Source organism: Sminthopsis crassicaudata, chromosome 1 (assembly GCF_048593235.1).
Source record: "Sminthopsis crassicaudata isolate SCR6 chromosome 1, ASM4859323v1, whole genome shotgun sequence".
Lineage (NCBI taxonomy): Eukaryota > Metazoa > Chordata > Mammalia > Dasyuromorphia > Dasyuridae > Sminthopsis > Sminthopsis crassicaudata.
In genome coordinates this window covers 31,374,036-31,391,314 of record NC_133617.1, presented here as the reverse complement: position 1 = coordinate 31,391,314, position 17,279 = coordinate 31,374,036, and the positions used below count along the sequence as shown (strand labels likewise).

Below are 17,279 nucleotides of genomic sequence, written 5' to 3'. Positions count from 1 at the left end.
TTACTGAGACAAAACATTTTATTTCTTATTACAAAACTAATTTCTGGGCAATCCATTCTGAGGGAAGGGAATGGAATAATTTTTCCACAGCAAAACCACAGGAAAGAATTTGAGTAAAGAGGCCATCTGGTCCAAATTGAATCTGTAAAAAAGGATCCTTTCCACCACATTCATGACCAGCCTTTGATCAAAGTAAGACAGATCATCTCGTCCTGAAGGGCCCCATGAGATTTGGATGTAGCTTACGTTGTCAGGTAATCTTTCTTTCTTGATAGGAAGCTGAAATCTTCTTTGCCACTTCCACACCACAATGCAAACTATCTTTTCCCCCAAAGTGAAAGTAAATTGAACCCTTCCCTACTAGAAATAGCACCAAGGGCTTGTCAGCACATAATTTTCTGTTTTTTACAAACCTAAATTGTTCTAAATGGGAATCCCGAGTTAGATCATATTTAGAGCCCAGGCAGGATATAATATATATCCTAGAGAATTTAGGACTCCATTTGGAAACATTTGTAGATTTTTCCAAATTATCCTTTTTCTTTGGGGGCTGAGGGGAAGGAGGAAGTGACGAAGTTCATACTCTTTTCTGCTATGGAAAGATGAATTCTCCATCCACTTCTCCCTGAGGCTAAAAACTAGTCTTTGTAAGATTCTGCCTGCAAAGTTCTTCATACTTTATTAAACACTGGAAAAATTAAATATATTCATTTATTCCCCAGGTCTTGAAAATATTCATCGAACATAGATGAGCTGTCTTCTTCATTTTCCTTCCGGCAAAGAAACAAAAGAAAGTTATTTTAAAAAATTGTTTTTTTCCTTAAAATGAGCCAATAGTGGCATTTATGGGTGGGTTTCGAATAATGATTAATTGCGGGTTAAATATCTGTCAAACATTCAATATTTTGGGGGTCAAAGTAACTGAGAAAGACAAAAACAGTTTCTTGTTGGGAGGGCCCAGGTACAGATCCTATAAATGCCAAATTATCTGGAAAAGCCTAATCAGTACAGGATTCTAATGTAGACATAAGAGAAAGTGAGAGGGACACAAAGCAAAGACCTTTTAAATTTTCTCTAGTTAGTTTGCTTGTAATTCACATGAAACAGGAGGAGAATAGGAGGAAGTTAAAGACAATTTTGTTTAGCTCCTTTTCCTATCTGGAGGAGTATGGTTTTGAGAACACTTGCCCCAGTCAGGTGGGATATGATAAGAATCAACAAGTGAAAAGAGTCTCTGACCCACGAGTCAGAACTGAAACAAAAGCATCAGTTGAAGCTGCTTAAAGAATAGACGGGCCAGATCCAAGCCTGGGCATTTGCTTCCTTCAGTGACTGTCCTGTCCACCAACCTTCAAGGTCACCTAATACCGTTCATCAACAACTAGGAATGTTGTGGTAGTAAGTTTCCCCAGTGCACAAAGCTCCATTAGCCAGCTCTCTTATAAAATAGTTTTTATCATTGTCTTTTGTTTTCTTTCTTTTTTTGTCGAGATAATCGAGGTTAATTAACTTGTCCTGGTTCACATAGCTAGTAAATGTCAGTGTGTAGGCCAGAGATTTGAACTCAGGTGCTCCTGCCAGGGCCGGTGCTTTATCCACACATAGCACCTCCTAGCTGCCCTGTGTTTTTTTGTTTTCTCATTGTATATGTTTCCACCTACATCGTACATCCTTCCCCTTAACTCCTGGAAGGTAATAAAGAATTTTTTTTTTAAATAATAAGAGAAAGAAATTTCAGTAAAACCAATCAACAAACTGTAAAGAATCTGACATTATAATGTTCAGTTAATGGTTATGCTCACAAAGGTGACAGATATCCAGGATAAGATCTTCACTCTTCTTTTAATTCTCCTTTTACTATCTTCTCTTATTTATGTCAGATTATGCTTCTCTTAATCCTTATCATACCTCAGTGGAGGAAAGTATTCCCAGAGCTCCAGTGAGAAAATAGCTTGTCACCTTTACCCTTCACCCCATCTGCTCTGTGCTACATACTTGACTAGATGGAGAAACCTGAAAAGACTGGTGAATTTTGTCCATTCTCCTATTCTAGCCACAACTCTCTCTGTTCTCTCTATACATCATTACCTTTTCCTTGAGTGATTTGGCAAATTAAGCTGTCATCACCTTTAGAAGGTGGGATTCTCTTCTCCATTTCTACTGACTGTTAGGCAGCTGAGCAGGCTGATACAGGTGTGCACTTCTTGTTGAACACTGCTGCTCTTAACACCCACATACAAAAGCAACAGGGTGACATTCTAGATTTCCGTTCTTTTTTTCTCTAAGTCTGGGATTATAGATACCCTAACTCAAGTATGGCTGGCTACAGGGAACTGACTTCAAAAGCTAAGAAGAAAAGCCAACATTTTCTTTTAGAACTGGAAATCAAAGCTTCAGATGATTTAGAAAGGGATTAAGGAATCATTAAAGACAAGTCCAATATTCATCTTGGGGTTGTAGTCCCAAAGAGCAGATAATGAGACAGGTTCCCTTCTTGTCAAGGAGAACATACCTACACACTGTAAGCCACAGGCCACTTGGTTTTGCTCACCTGTTTTTCTTTGGTACAATGAAGGGGCCAAATATTGAGGAACTAACAGAAAATTACTGGGATAAGGTTTTTTGTTTTTTTTTTTAATTTAGTTTTAATATAGATTGCTTTTATGAATCATGTTGGGAAAGAAAAATCAGGGCAAAAGAGAAAAATCATGGGAGAGATTAAAAAAAAAAACAACAGAAAAAAGAAGTGAACATAGCATGTATTGATTTACATTGTTTCCTTAGATCTTTTTCTGGATGGAGATGGCATTTTCTGTTCAAAGTCTATTGGGATTGTTTGGATCACTGAACTACCAAGTCTTTCACAGTTGATCATCGCACAATCTTACTGTTATTGTGTACAAGGTATCCCTGGTTCTGCTTGTTTTGCTCAACTTCAGTTCATGTAAATCTTTCCAGGTCTTTCTAAAATCAGCTTGTTCATCATTTTTTATAGAATGATAATATTCTGTTACCTTCATGTATCAGCGGTGAGGTTGGTTTATTTTTCAATCAATTGAACATTTTTGCAAAATATCACCCAAGCTCCCAAATTACCTTTGGTTCTTTAAATTCCAAGTCTTCTCCATACTGAATGGTGAAGTCAATATGCTGTAGGACAATGTTCATGCTTTCTTCATCTGACTGGTCATAGGGCAAAAACCGGACCATACTGTAGTCGTCGATCTGCAGAGCAGAGACCCATCTTTGAAAAGAACAATGGCTGACCTTTATAGGGGACTTTAGAATTACAATCTCATTTAAGTCAATGCTTACCACTGATTCTGGCATACTTATTAGGAGCTTAATAAATGCTGACTGATGGGAATCTATGGTCCCCTTTTCAGAATAATATTTTTGAATTAATAAAATGTAAATATATAGGATCACAGAGGAAATCAATTACACTAAAGTATAGTTGTCAAAATACAAAAAAAATCCAAGTTCAATGATCCCACGTTAAGAACCCCTGCCTGAGGGAGATTCCCTGGGCAGTACCTATCTGAGGTTTGCCTCTGAAGTAACCCTAAATTCATGAGTTTCAGGACCATTCAACAAGTATTTATTAAATTTGCTATCAAGCACAGTATACTGGATAGAGCACTGAGCTTGGGAGTCAAAATTGTCCAAATCTTATCTTAAAAGTTTATTATTATGTGATCCTGGTTAAGGAACTTAGGTTCCTCATGCATCAGATGAGTTAGTTAGAACTGACTTCTCCCAGATCTAACTGGAGGAACCCAAGTTCATTACAAAACTCTAGGCATAAAGGAGAAATCAATGAAATTGTAATAGTCCTGGTTCCCAAAGGGCCTCAGTCCTATTGATGGAAACAACATGTACCTAAATAGGCAAAGACAAATTTACACTAAGTAATATTACTGTAATATTGGGGGGGGTGGAGAGAAAGGGATGAGTGGAGAAGCCTCGAGCAGGAATGGCTCCTGAGCCCTAGTCACTAGGCCCTACAGGACAGCAAACAGAGCAGCAACGAAGATACCCATGATGCCTTACAAATGCAAGGAAAACTGCCTGTCTGCTTTCATTGCATTACAACATGTGTTACAAATTACATTTCCAGGTGAATGTATAAAAATAATTTGAAATCTTACCAATCCACAGATGGCATTAGTCAACTTTTGGAATTTTTTGCTTCTTAATATACCTGTAGAATCTTCTATTAAAGAATACATGTCAGGATCAAGGAACCTTAAAAAGAGGAGAGCTCCATGAATAATTCAGATATCACCTGGTTTTCCAAGGTTCATGGATTCTGAGCTGGAAAGGAATTCAGAGGGGAAACTAAGGACCATGAGGGGAAGCGATTTAGATTTGTAGATATGGAGCAGGATGATGATGTCTGGAGACCATCTGTCTAACATCTCACTTAGGAGATGAGGAAACTGCAGCCCTCACATGGGCAGATGGATTTTAGCATTCCTGACCCTGAGGACAAAAGCGTCATGGAAGAACTCACTTTTCTATTTCTTTCTTTGCATTCTTACTCAGCAGGTCCATCTTGGTCATAATGTTAATCTGTGGGATTTCCAGAGACACCATTGCGCTGAGGGCTGCCATGACCCCGGAGATAAACTGTAGGAGGAACGACAAGGAGAGGGTGAATGCGGAGCTTTCTCTGGTTGATTCAGTGGTAACTGCAGAGCACGAGGGCCTTCAGCTCCCGAATGGCTAAAGCTGAAAAGAATCACCTGGTCGGTCACTACTTGGTCACCAGGAAAGTCTGAAAGTCTATACACCTAGGTACCTGGAATTGCATAAGAATTTCTGCAGCAAAAAGGGGTTGATGGGAAAAGTTTAAGAAGCCCCACCACAATGTAAAGCTGCATTTGTATCAGCCCCATTTCCCTGCTCACTGGGTTTCCATCGGCTTTCATCACAAACCTGTCAGTCAACAAGCATTTATCAAGCACTTACTATAGTAAGTGGGTACTTCGATGGTACAATGCTTAGAGCTCTGGGCCCAGAATCAGGAAGACAGCTTCCCAAGTTTAAATCTGGCCTCAGACACTCACTGGCTGGGTGACCCTGGACAAGTCACTCACTCTGTGTGCCTCAGTTTCCTCATCTGTAAAATGACCTGGAAAAGGAAATGGACCAACCACTGCAGAATCTCGCTAAGAAAACCCCAAGATCCTGAGAATCAGATGCAATACTCACAAGTGAACAACAAAAATACACCACGCATTGTGCTGAAGGGGGATACAATGAGTGGCAAACGCCCATAGGAGTTTTGAACCATGCCGGGGGGAAGCGTGTGCATTTGTGGACTGAGAGCCTGACACGCCAGGACACCCACACCCAACATGGTGACTGAGGAGCCTATGATTTCGCCTGTTTGGCTCCTGCGACATAATGTTCCTTCCCTGGGGCGGATTTTGCCCCATCCACAAGTTACCGCCTTGGACAGTGGTCTGCTCCTCAGAGGCTGAAGGTTTGCAGCTGATTAAGGGCCACAGGTAGGATTTGGACCCAGGTGCCTCTGGCTCCAAGTCCGACATTCCACCCATCTTGCTGGCTGCCTCTGGCCTGCACCCACATTTGCAAGAAACTCCAGCCGGCCGGCCGGCCTACCTTGAACGACTCCACCATAAACTGAGAGTCCACCAGAAACACCCCACAGACGCGGAACTCCCACTGCTGCAGGCGCTCCACCAGCTGCTTCATCACGGGCAGGTGAGTGTAGAGCTCGATCTGGCCTGCATGGAGAACACGACAGACATGAGCGCCCCAGGAAGAAACCGGAGAACTGGGAAATCGGCTCAGGGCACGGCGTGTGTACGGTAGGAAGGTGACCCAGGGTGACAGGCCACAGACAGAGGCCTGCCCTCCAAGAGCTTTCCTTCTACTGGGATTAAAGGCAAAAACATTCTAGAAGGTGAGAGATGGAGAGATGTTCTAAGACGGTCCCTCTGTGCCTCCTCAACTCCTGTGTTTGGTCTTAAGATCAGACCTTTAAAAATACCGGTCTACGCACCTCTAGATTAGTCGATCAGCATTTCTAAAGTCCCTGCTAGGGACTGGCACACAAAGACAAAAAAGTAAGGTCCATTTTGCCTCAGGTTTGCAATCTAAAAAGATCAGAGGCTCTGGAGCCAGAGGGAGTAACCGTGGGTCACTTAACCCACCTGCACCTCAACTTCCTCACCAATAAGACTTGGCTAAATGACCTCCGAGGGCCTTCCAGCTTTAACTGTGACCCTATGATTTAGCCAGGGGCATATAAGAAATATCTTATATATATTTACATACGTAGGTATGTGTATGTCTGTCAATATATACACACATATATATACGTTATATCTATATTTCTCTAGCTAGCTATCTATTTGTTGTTGCTCGGTTGTTACAGTTATGGCTGACCGTGACCTCAGTTAAGGTTTTCTTGGCAAGGATACAGGGCTGGATTGCCATTTCCTTCTTCACCTTATTTTACAGATGAGGAAACTGAGGCAAAGAGGATAAAGTGATTTGTCACAAAGCTAGGAAGTATCTGAGGCCAGATTTGAATCCAGGACCTCGAGTCTCCCTGACTCCAATCTCACTGCTCTATCTACTGCAGATGTGATCCAATCCCACAAAGGCCCAAGGCCCCAGATGACTATGCCCAAATTCAAAAGTTATGAATGATGAACAAGCTCAAATAAAGGTGTTAAAATGCAGACAAATCTGACCTCAGTGGGCTTCCTGCGACTTAGCAGAATGAAAGCCATTCATGGAACGAGCACATTCTGCCATTTAATAAACAGCAAGCCACTCCTCCCCACAACCTGTAGCCCCATCCTGAGGATGTTCTCCCCTGAACTCCCCAAGACGTTGGCTGTGCTCCTACCCTAAGACTTTCCTTCCTTCAGGCCATTTTCCACTCAGCTCTCCTAAAGCACCAATCTAACCCCATCATGACCTAATCCTGAATCAACTCCATGGCTCCTGGTTACCTCTAGGATCAGGTATAAAATCCTTGGCTTGACTTTTAAAGCCCTTTCCTTCCCCTCAAATCCCACCTTTTCCCAAAAGCCTTTCCTGCCACCTCTTCCTCTTCACTCTGAGATCGCCTCCCGTTTACCATGAATTTATCTTGTCCATATGTAGCCATGTGTGCACTCTCTCTCTTGTCTGAATGGGAGAACCTTGAGAACCTTGAGAACAGAATCTGACCTTGGGTTTCCTTGTATGCCTTGGGCTCAGAGTCGGGGATGGGAATGGGCCGCCTTGGAAGGGACCCCTTAGCCAAAATGTAACCATGGTACTCTTTTGGTAAGAGTTGGACTGAGCCGCTTCTCAAATCCCCTCCAACTGAGGTTCTAGGAAAATCCAGGAGGAGGAAAAGAGTGAGCTAATGCTACATCCCAGGATGCTGGAGGACACAGAGAAAATTCTTCTTTTTTAGTGACTGGTCCCTATTTGCGCCCCCTGTTGTGGACTGACTGATAGGACATAGATCTAGTGCAGGAAGGGTAGCCTGAGGCAATAAGCACCAGAAGCACGGTCTGGGCCAGGACCTGCCGATTCCCAGGCCAGTGTCCATCCTCCATGCACCTGTGGCCCATGGCCTTCAGGCTGGCAGAGTCCAGGCCCTTTCCCGCCTCCCCAACAACTACCGAAGGATGCACTTGCCTGGACAGTCAAAGAGAATGTAGTCGTCTTCCACGTGCCCGAGACAGCTCTCCAGCCAGTCAAAGTTGTTGGCAAAGTACTCCATGCAGAAGACCAAGCCGCCGTTGGGGCCAAACCTCAGGGAGTCATCCTCCATGACGTCATCCACCTCAATCAGCTCCCGGATGTCTGAAAGGACAAAGCCCAGAGTGCTCAGGGCAAAGGCCGCCCCGCTGGAGGGAGGCCATGGCTGCTGCTGACCCGCAGGGAGCCTTCTCATCATCCACAGCAAGGTGGGCCCCTCGTCCGCAATCACGTCCGGGGCTTCCCCGGATTGGAGTCGGAGGCCCCATTTTACAAGTTATAACTGAACCCGCCACCACATCACAGAGGCATTCTCTGGCCTTGGGTCAGTCAGTCACAGACCAGAGCCACGGGACTCCTCTCTGTACTAGGGATTCTGCTCCGCTCTGGACCACAAGGGCAGAGAGACAAAGAGCAGTCCCTGCCCCCAAGCAGCTCAGGTTCTATTGAGGACTACTGGCCTGAGAGCATCCGAACAGACTCAAAAAAGCGAAGGTGTGGCAGGATGAGCAGCTGGCGGCTCCCGCAGGGATGGGCTGTGAAGAGAATCAGGGAGGCTGCGGGCATGAAAGGGGAAGGGTCTTTAATGGGCATTCCCACAGCAAAGAGGCAGGAGACAGAAACTAAAGGACAGGAAAGGGCTGCTTTGGCTCATGTACAGAGAGTGTGTGAAGTGGGGTCACGTGTGGGCCCAGAAGGGTTCTAACTGCCAGGGAGAGGATTCACGTTTGGTCCCACAGACAATAGGGAGCCAATGGAGTTTCTTGAGCTGGAGAGAGTCAAGGTCAGATTTCAGGATGGAATACTACTATCTTCCAACTAATAAAAGAAATGCTAATTCTGCTCCTCTTGTGCCCAAGAGAGACAAAGACAAAAACTTATCAATCCCTGCTCTCAAGGAGGTTATATCCTATCTGAGTATATACACAAATTGGTATTTTATGGGTGAGCTGGGAGGATGGAGATGGTCCAAACTTGGGATTCCCCTGATAAGAATCCTTCCCCCAGGAAGTTCTGCAATACATCTGTCAAGTCACATCATTCAAATTCATTAGGAATCAAGGAAAGTGGTCACATTATACAGATTCATACTCGATAGCTCCACTGGGCTGGAATTAGTGACCACTTCTACGTAACTAGCTTTGACTGGTGCAAATTTGAATGAAAGGTAATTAGGGGCTGGGGGCTATGGTCAGAGAACCGGTGGCTGCCATTCCTGGTGTGCTTGCCCCCTGGGCTGGTTCTCCAGCCATCTGCCAGACCAACTTTATACAATACAAGGACTCTGAGGATCGGATGTGGTAGCTCAGGCTCCACAAGGAGCAGCATGATGAGCTGAGAGGTAAAGAGGGGGTGGAAGAGCATCCCCATGTGAGGAACATCTCGTGCAGAGGCACGGAGGCGGGAGAAGTCATACCAAATGGTGGGCTAGACCAGTCTGGCTGGAACACTGCTTGTGAAGGGGAGCTGAGCAACTTAACATGAACTAAAGGGTTTACAGAGCAAGGGAGAAACACGGCCAGGCCGGCTGTGGGAAGGCTGCTCTGTGGAGGACCAGCGCAAGGGGGATGGGATGGGAGGGGCTGCCAACAGGGAGCCCGGGTAGGAGATGTTGGGCAGGACTGAGATGGCGACATCGTAAGTGGAGGAAGGGGATTATTTCAGAGGATACTGGGCAGGAGGAGCAGAGGAAGAATGAAAAACTGCAGGATACCTTATGGGGAGGATGAAGAGGGTCCCGAACTGCTAATTAATTTATGAAACCTGCAAATGGGGCAGGTGGGCATGGATCTTTGAGCAAAAGCCAAGAAAGACCACAATGGCAGCAGGGCGAGGCACAGAGAGTGGAGGCGACCAGACACAGAGGGGCAGAGATGAGTGGCAAGAGGGAGTAGAGAGGCAGAGGGATGAGGGAGAGGAGGGAAACGATGAGGAAGGGCAGAGGGCATTCAGGGCCCTGGGCAGCAGGGACCCGTGCAGATGGATAGGCATTCCACGCTGGAACGGAGCTTCACTTTCCCAGGGTTTGGAGGGTACAGACTAACTCTTGTTTGCACCACCATGGAGCTGGCCCAAGAGGAAATCCAGGTGATATCCAGATAGAACGGCAGCACCTGGGAGTCAGCAGCATCCAGGCCCATAGGAGGGTCTGGAGTTTGCATTTTGCAGCCCCTGAAGGCAGAGAGCCTGCCATGGCTGAGTCAGCCAGTACCCACCATACTACGGATGTGGCTTTTGGCAGATTGTAAATGCCGCTGCTTTGTGCTTTGGGACGTCTGTATGTGAGATTTCCCTCTGTGGTCTCACTTCCTGCCATTGCCCTTTCATACTGGCTACTTTTAACCTTAGCGTATGACCAGAGGCGTGGCGATGGAGGACCAGAACAAGCTACAATTTTAATATGACAGAAAGAGGGAAGTTAGAAAGAATGGTGGGTGAGAAGGTCGTGTCAGAGATAAAGGGGAAGCCACGGGGAAAAAAAAATCAGGATTGCGAGTCCCAGCAATGATAGGAGGATAAAGTCCAGCTCAGCCAGACCCTGGTGACCGGTACACTGGCCACAATTACTCCAGCTGCCTTGGGTCTGGGTTTCCTGGAAAGCTTAAAAGCTGGAGGATCCCCCGAAGGTCTGCTTGACCCTTGAGTAAAGGGAACTCCCAGAATGAGGTGGCTGGTCCACTGAGTTTTGAATCTAGGTTTTTAGCCTCTAAATCTGGGCTTCCTTCCAAAAGCCACTTTTATTGATCATATTAAAAAACAACTCTTCTATACTCAGCTTTGTTGGCTAGCATTTGTTTTAGTATAAAATATAAATAAATGGTGGACTTTGTCAATGGCCTTTCCTGCATAACGCCCTTTGCTTGGGGTGGTTTTTTTTCTTAACAGGATTAATTACATTAGTTGTTTTCTTATGGCTAAACTATCCTTACACCCCTGGTATAAATCCAACTTGGTCAAAGTAGATGCATTTTGGGGGTTCCCTTGATATACGACTCATCCCTCGATGCCCTGGCCACCTTAGGAAGCTCTTAGTATGTATGACCAGAACAGGGGGTGGTCAGAGAAGCAGCACGGACTAGGGGACCATTGTAGTCCTGACACTTTCAAAGACCCCTCCCTCCCCCAGGAGGATGATGGAAGAACAAGGTTTGACATCCCCCAGAAGAGGAAACCGTGGAAGGGCTGGGACATGTGCCCACAAATCCGAACCAGGTGCAAAGGTAATGGGAGGCAGGGCAAGAAGACCCCAGGGGCACAGACACTCATCTACACTCTGACTATCTTGTATCTACTTTTCTCCCTCTGTCTGGAGGTCAGGAACCACTCAGTTTTTGTCTTTTATCCCCAGCATCAGCAGTGGCTAGCACATAATAGGCACTTACTAAATGCCTGTCCAATTGAAGGGAACCAGTTATTATCTGCACATAGTAGGGGCCTAATAAATGGTTCCTGAAGTCCCCTGAATGTTAACTTGAAGCAGGTTTCAGACTGGGGACTGAGGGAGAAATGAGCTTGTTCCTTAGGGGTAGGACCTGCGTTCGCTTCTTCCTCCTTCCTCCACTGCACGCTTTCTCCCTTCATGGATCGTGCGCTAGCTGCGGCTGGGGTCCGGAGGGAAGGGCAGCAGGGGAGCCGGGGCAGTAGGAAGGGGGAGAGCAGGCTGCTTACCTGCCATCACAGGGTAGCTGAAGTGCTCGGCTGCAGGATCCAGGTTCACCACTTGGACGGAGCGGTTGAGGGTTTCACAGTGCTGGACCATGGTGTGACAGTACGTGCTCTGTAATGACAGGAAAGCTGCAGCTGGGGGGGTGGGGCAGATGGGACCATGAGGGCTACGAGTTCAGAGGGGATTATCCAAACCCAGTGGGACAGGGCCAGAGAGGAGGGTACAGAAGGGAAAGAGGCAGATGAAGGAAAACAGAGAACAGCACTCAGATGGGACAGGGCAGACAGACAGACAGGGCAGACAGACAGACAGGGCTGACAGATGGGAAGGAGGCAGGCGGTTAGTTGGGAGGGCTCATAGATCAGTGAGAACCTCTTTCTACTCTGTCTTTGAGTAGACTGAACAGCTTCTGATTGGTCTGCCCACTTCTAGAACAAAAGCCACAGATCTTCAGAGCTGCTCGATGGCCTCTAGGTGGATGCTTGGAGACTTTTCTCATTTGGTCTCATCCAAAGCAGGAGAGAAAAGAGCAGTGATCTGCAGTTCAAGGACCTGGATTCAAATCCCAGCTACTTGTGTGAAATTGGGCCAATTAATTGACCACCCTAGGCCACGATTTCCTATCTGTAAAGGGAAGGGGCAGCACTAGTGGAGGCAGTGCTGAGCCCAGCAGAGTCAGGAGGCCTGGGATCCTGTTCCAGTGATGATCCTGCCTGGCTGCAGGAGTGACCTTCAGCAAGTACCTCAACTCTTTGCATCTCAGTGTCCTCACCCGTACAATGGGGTCATGGGGGGTGGGGGTGGATCTATTACTTCTAAAGTCCCTTTCGGGTCTAAATCCTTAAGTTTAGAGGCTATTATTGATCGGGACTTCAGAGGTCTAACTCAAGTTTCTCATGTTACAGCTGAGCAAACTGCAGCCCAGGAAAGTCATACAGGTAAGAGGTCCTCAGCCTCCAGGATTTGAACTCTTGTCCTCAGCCACCAGAACTGGTACTGCATTCCCCTACCATTCCAAGCAGGGACTTCTATCCAATCCCTCTCCTGCTTCCTCCACAAGTTCTTCATTTCTTCTGACAGCTCTGAATTGCACAAAATTATGATTTATCAGCAAATGTTTGATTTGTGTATCAATTTAATACACTTATGTACCCAGGATCATATAAAAATTTCTTCAGTGAAAAGGGGTCACAAGCCTGCCTGAAGCCCAGAACTGTTGTGATCTCCTTCCATTTTACAAGAGGTACATGGGCTGGCTCTCTCTTTTGGCCCCATCAGAGTCTACCTGGGAAGCTCCATCCCCAAGAGGAGTGAAAGCATCCAACCCATGGGCAGGAGCTGTGTAGTTTCTCACCTTGGGACCCTTTGAGATTCAGCATATTAAATGCTTACCGAATTAAACAGAACAGAATTCTCCTTCAGAGAAGGAGAGGTTTGAGAGGTGAGGTCTACAGTGGGAAGAGATACAACTGCATGTAGTCTCCCCCATTAGATGAGTGCAAGAGCTGTCTTTTATCTTTCTTTGTATTCCCACTGCCTAGCACTGTACAGTACACAGCAGGCATTTAATAAATGCTTGCTAGCTGACTGATATAGAGTAACATAACGAGTGTTGGATTTAGAGTCAGAGGCCTTTTTTTGTTCAATCTTGTCTAACTCTTCATGACCCCATTTGAGGTTTTCTTGGCAAAGACAATGAAGTGGTATGCCATTTCTTTCTTCAGCTCATTTTACAGATGAGGAAACTGAGGCAAACCGGGTGAAGGGATTTATCTGAGGCTGGAATTAAACTCAGGTCTTCCTAACTCCAGACTATTGAGCTGCCAGAATGAGAAGATTTAGATTTAAATCCTGACTCTTCTACTTCCTCCCAAAGTGATCACAGTCAAGCAATTTAGTGGCTCTGGGTCTCAGTTTTCTCATGTCTAAACTGGAGTAATTAGCTTTGATGGCCTTTAAGGTCTCCTCCAGTCCTTACTCCACAGTCCTTCACCTCCAAAGTACACTGACCTTCCCTCACTGAGGGCAGGGATACTGGGCATGAGCTCAGCCTCAGACTCAAAGGACAGCAAAAGGATCATCGAGGCATTTTACTGGTATAGGAAACTCCTGCCGGTGAAAGCTGGCATCTCTGTAAATTATAGTCTAAGACAGAATGTGTTTAATAACTGCTTGTTGAATGATCACACCTGCACTCAGCTGCTCATATGCTATTTCCCTTATCTCCCTTGAGGACAGGGCCTGGTTCATGTTTGTCTTTGTATTTTCTAGCATTTACCAGTAGTCCCTGGCATACAGCAGATACTTAATAAATGTATGTTCATAGCATAGATTACTATTTTTGTATGTAGTGCTCAGCACACAGTAATTATTTAATAAATGTTTGTGTTTGGATTGATCAGTGTCTTTGTATCTCTGGGCACCTAGGACATAAGAAGTACTTAAATGGGGATTATCTGACTACTGCTTATCACTAGGGACACAAAAGCTGAAACAAACCTTGAATTATAGAATCCAGAGCTGAAAAAGACCTTGGAGATCATTTACCTATATCTTTGATTTTATAGCTGAACATGTGGAGGCCCAGGAAAATGAAGAGTAAAACAATCAATAAACATTTATTAAGTGTCTATTATATGCTAGGCAATGCTAGGGATACAAAAAGAGAGAAAAGACAGTCTCTCAAGTATCTTACAATTTTGGGGGGAGTCAACAAGCAACAAATATAAAGATAAGTAGGAAGTCACTAACAGAGGAAGGCACTAGAATTATGGTGGAATTTTTCTTGTAAAAGATGGGATTTTAGCTGGAATTTGAAGAAAGAAAGAAATGGAATGCCTGATTTGAGGAAAAGCCAGGGCAATATCACAGGACCTAAAAGATTGTGTTGGGGAGTAAGGTGTAAGAAGATTAGAAAGGTAAGAGGAGGCTGGGTCATGAAGGACTTTGAATACCAGAGGATTTTGTATTTTGTCCTGAAGACAAAAGGGAACCTATAAAATATATTCAGAGTGAGTATGTGTGTGTGTGTGTGTGTGTGTGTGTGTGTGTGTGTGTGTGTGTGTGTGAGATTCCATTTTAGGAAAATCACTTTAGCAGCTGAATGAATTTAAATGGAGGAAGCCTGAAGGCAAGCAGACGGACCCTTCAGCAGCTATTGCCATAGTCTAGGTGTGAGGTGATGAAGGTCCGCACTTGAGGGAAGCAATGCGAGAGAAGAGAAGAAGGTGTATTGGATGCTATAAAGGTGAAATGGACAAGTAATGCTGCAAAAGTTAAAAAGACAAAAGATGTTACAAAGGTGAAATGGACAAGAGATACTGCAAAGGTGAAATGGACAAGAAATGCTGCAAAAGTTAAATAGACAAAAAATGCTACAAAGGTGAAATGGACAAGAGATACTGCAAAGGTGAAATGGACAAGAAATGCTGCAAAAGTTAAATAGACAAAAAATGCTAAAAAAGTTAAATAGACAAAAGATGCTAAAAAGGTGAAATGGACAAGAGATACTGCAAAGGTGAAATGGACAAGAAATGCTGCAAAAGTTAAATAGACAAAAAATGCTACAAAGGTGAAATGGACAAGAGATACTGCAAAGGTGAAATGGACAAGAAATGCTGCAAAAGTTAAATAGACAAAAAATGCTAAAAAAGTTAAATAGACAAAAGATGCTAAAAAGGTGAAATGGACAAGAGATACTGCAAAGGTGAAATGGACAAGAAATGCTGCAAAAGTTAAATAGACAAAAAATGCTACAAAGGTGAAATGGACAAGAGATACTGCAAAGGTGAAATGGACAAGAGATACTGCAAAGGTGAAATGGACAAGAAATGCTGCAAAAGTTAAATAGACAAAAAATGCTACAAAGGTGAAATGGACAAGAGATACTGCAAAGGTGAAATGGACAAGAGATACTGCAAAGGTGAAATGGACAAGAAATGCTAAAAAAGTTATATAGACAAAAGATGCTACAAAGGTGAAATGGACAAGAGATACTGCAAAGGTGAAATGGACAAGAAATGCTGCAAAAGTTAGACAAAAAATGCTACAAAGGTGAAATGGACAAGAGATACTGCAAAGGTGAAATGGACAAGAAATGCTAAAAAAGTTAAATAGACAAAAGATGCTACAAAGGTGAAATGGACAAGAGATGCTACAAAGGTGAAATCAGCAAACTATGGCAATAGCTTAGATATAATGGGATGAGAGAGTCCAGGATGACTCTATGGTTGGGAGACCAACTCAAGTTTTCTGGCTTTGAATCCAAGAAGCAGCATTCATATTTACTCTATGACTCCTCTGTTTCAATAAGGCCACACTTAAAATAACCCCCTGGAGCCACTTCAGGTATTAGAAGCATTTTACAAAGTTATGAAAGACTGCAATTCTACAGCCATCGTGTTAGAGAGATAACTCTGAACTAATATGATCTTAGTTTTGGAGCTGAGAGGGAACTCAGAGGCTAACTGGTTCAACTTCTTCATGCTAGAGATCTGGGCATATGAGCTGGTAGGGTCTTTAGAGTCTGGCTTTATCATTTCTACAAAGGAAGAAACTGAGGCTCAGAAAGGGGTATATGATAAGTCCAAGATCAAACAGGCTACAATGCAGTAAAAGAGAGAACTGGATTAGAAGTCAGAAGACCCTAGGTTCGATTCCTGGCCCATGGCTTGGCCAAGACACTTAATTATCCTAGGCCTCAGTTTCCTTTTCTGTAAAATTAAAGGATTAGATTAATTCATCTCTAAGGTCACTTCCAGCCCTAAATCTATGATGCTACAAGTTTAGCATGAAAAATCTTTAGGTGATGGCAACTAGTTAGTGCCTTCAGGCACTACACAACACAAACACAATTGTGTATGTTTCCTTTCCCCTCTAAAAAACCTCCCACAAATTTCATTAAATTGAAAAGACCCCTATTACAGGGGGTCCTGATGTTTTAAGATTTGCCATTGATGGCATCACCTCATTTAAGTTATACAAAATCCCTATCTAAAATCCCTATTAAGAGTCCAATTTTACAACAAAAGAAAAGTGTGAACTACCCACAATCACACAGCTAGGAGATTATCTATAATGGGCTGATATTAGCTTCTATAACGTCAAGCCCTCCTTTGATATCTCTAGGATCTGGGGCAGTGTTAGTCATTTCTATTCCTTTTAGGTTGCATTCCTGCCGCTTAGATCAGTGCCTGTTATGTACGAGGAGCTTAATAAATGTTAATTGACTATTAAATTGGTTGGCGGTGGAGTGGAGCTGGACGTTCCCGGGGTGGTTGTGCCCTCCACCTCGGCAGATGCCAGTTTTTCTTGGTGAGAGGTGACTGGGCCAGGGCCAGTCAGCCTGTGCCTGGGAGCAGACTCGACGTCCGCTGTTCCACGCTGCTCCTATTAAGTGAATGTTATGTCAAGTCCTCTAAAGTTCATATTTGCATTCCCTGGGACGCTAAAGAGGCAGCTCCTGAACCAGTCCCTGCCCCGCGATCCCGGGCATCCCACCCGGAGTCTGGGGGCGGCTGTAGAACCCAGTCTGAGGATTGTGTACCATGGGGATACGCTCCAGCCACCCTGGGGGTCGCCGGGAGCCTTAGAGTTTCCGTCGCGTTTCCGACCCCCTCCTGCCAACACTGACCTTTCCGCTGCCGGCGGGGCCCATCACCAGCTGCGCGTATCGAGGCATTTTGATCCTCGTGGGTCCCCGCCGAGCCCGACAGAGTCAGAGAGGAAGCAGCACGCCCAGAGCGTCCCGGCAACTTCTGAGTGCGCCCCGTCCGCGACTCAACTTCCGGGAGGGGCGGGAAGGCCAATCGAAACCGAGGGCCCGCCTTCGGTCCCTGCCCCCTTCACTCATCCGCAGCCGCGCCTCCTGCTACGG

At 45.0% G+C, this 17,279-nt stretch overlaps 1 protein-coding gene across 1 annotated transcript; it reads right to left on the bottom strand.

The window, feature by feature from the left end:
- On the bottom strand, positions 1-17,203 carry GPN3 (GPN-loop GTPase 3). The gene is made up of 8 exons (XM_074297535.1): positions 17,037-17,203; positions 11,407-11,515; positions 7,675-7,842; positions 5,632-5,756; positions 4,517-4,632; positions 4,152-4,248; positions 3,097-3,225; positions 1-770 (listed from the first exon to the last, which is right to left on the bottom strand). The coding sequence occupies exons 1-8, from the start codon at positions 17,082-17,084 to the stop codon at positions 708-710; spliced, it is 855 nt and encodes a 284-aa protein (XP_074153636.1). The 5' UTR covers positions 17,085-17,203; the 3' UTR covers positions 1-707.
- Between the last annotated feature and the right edge of the window lie 76 nt (positions 17,204-17,279).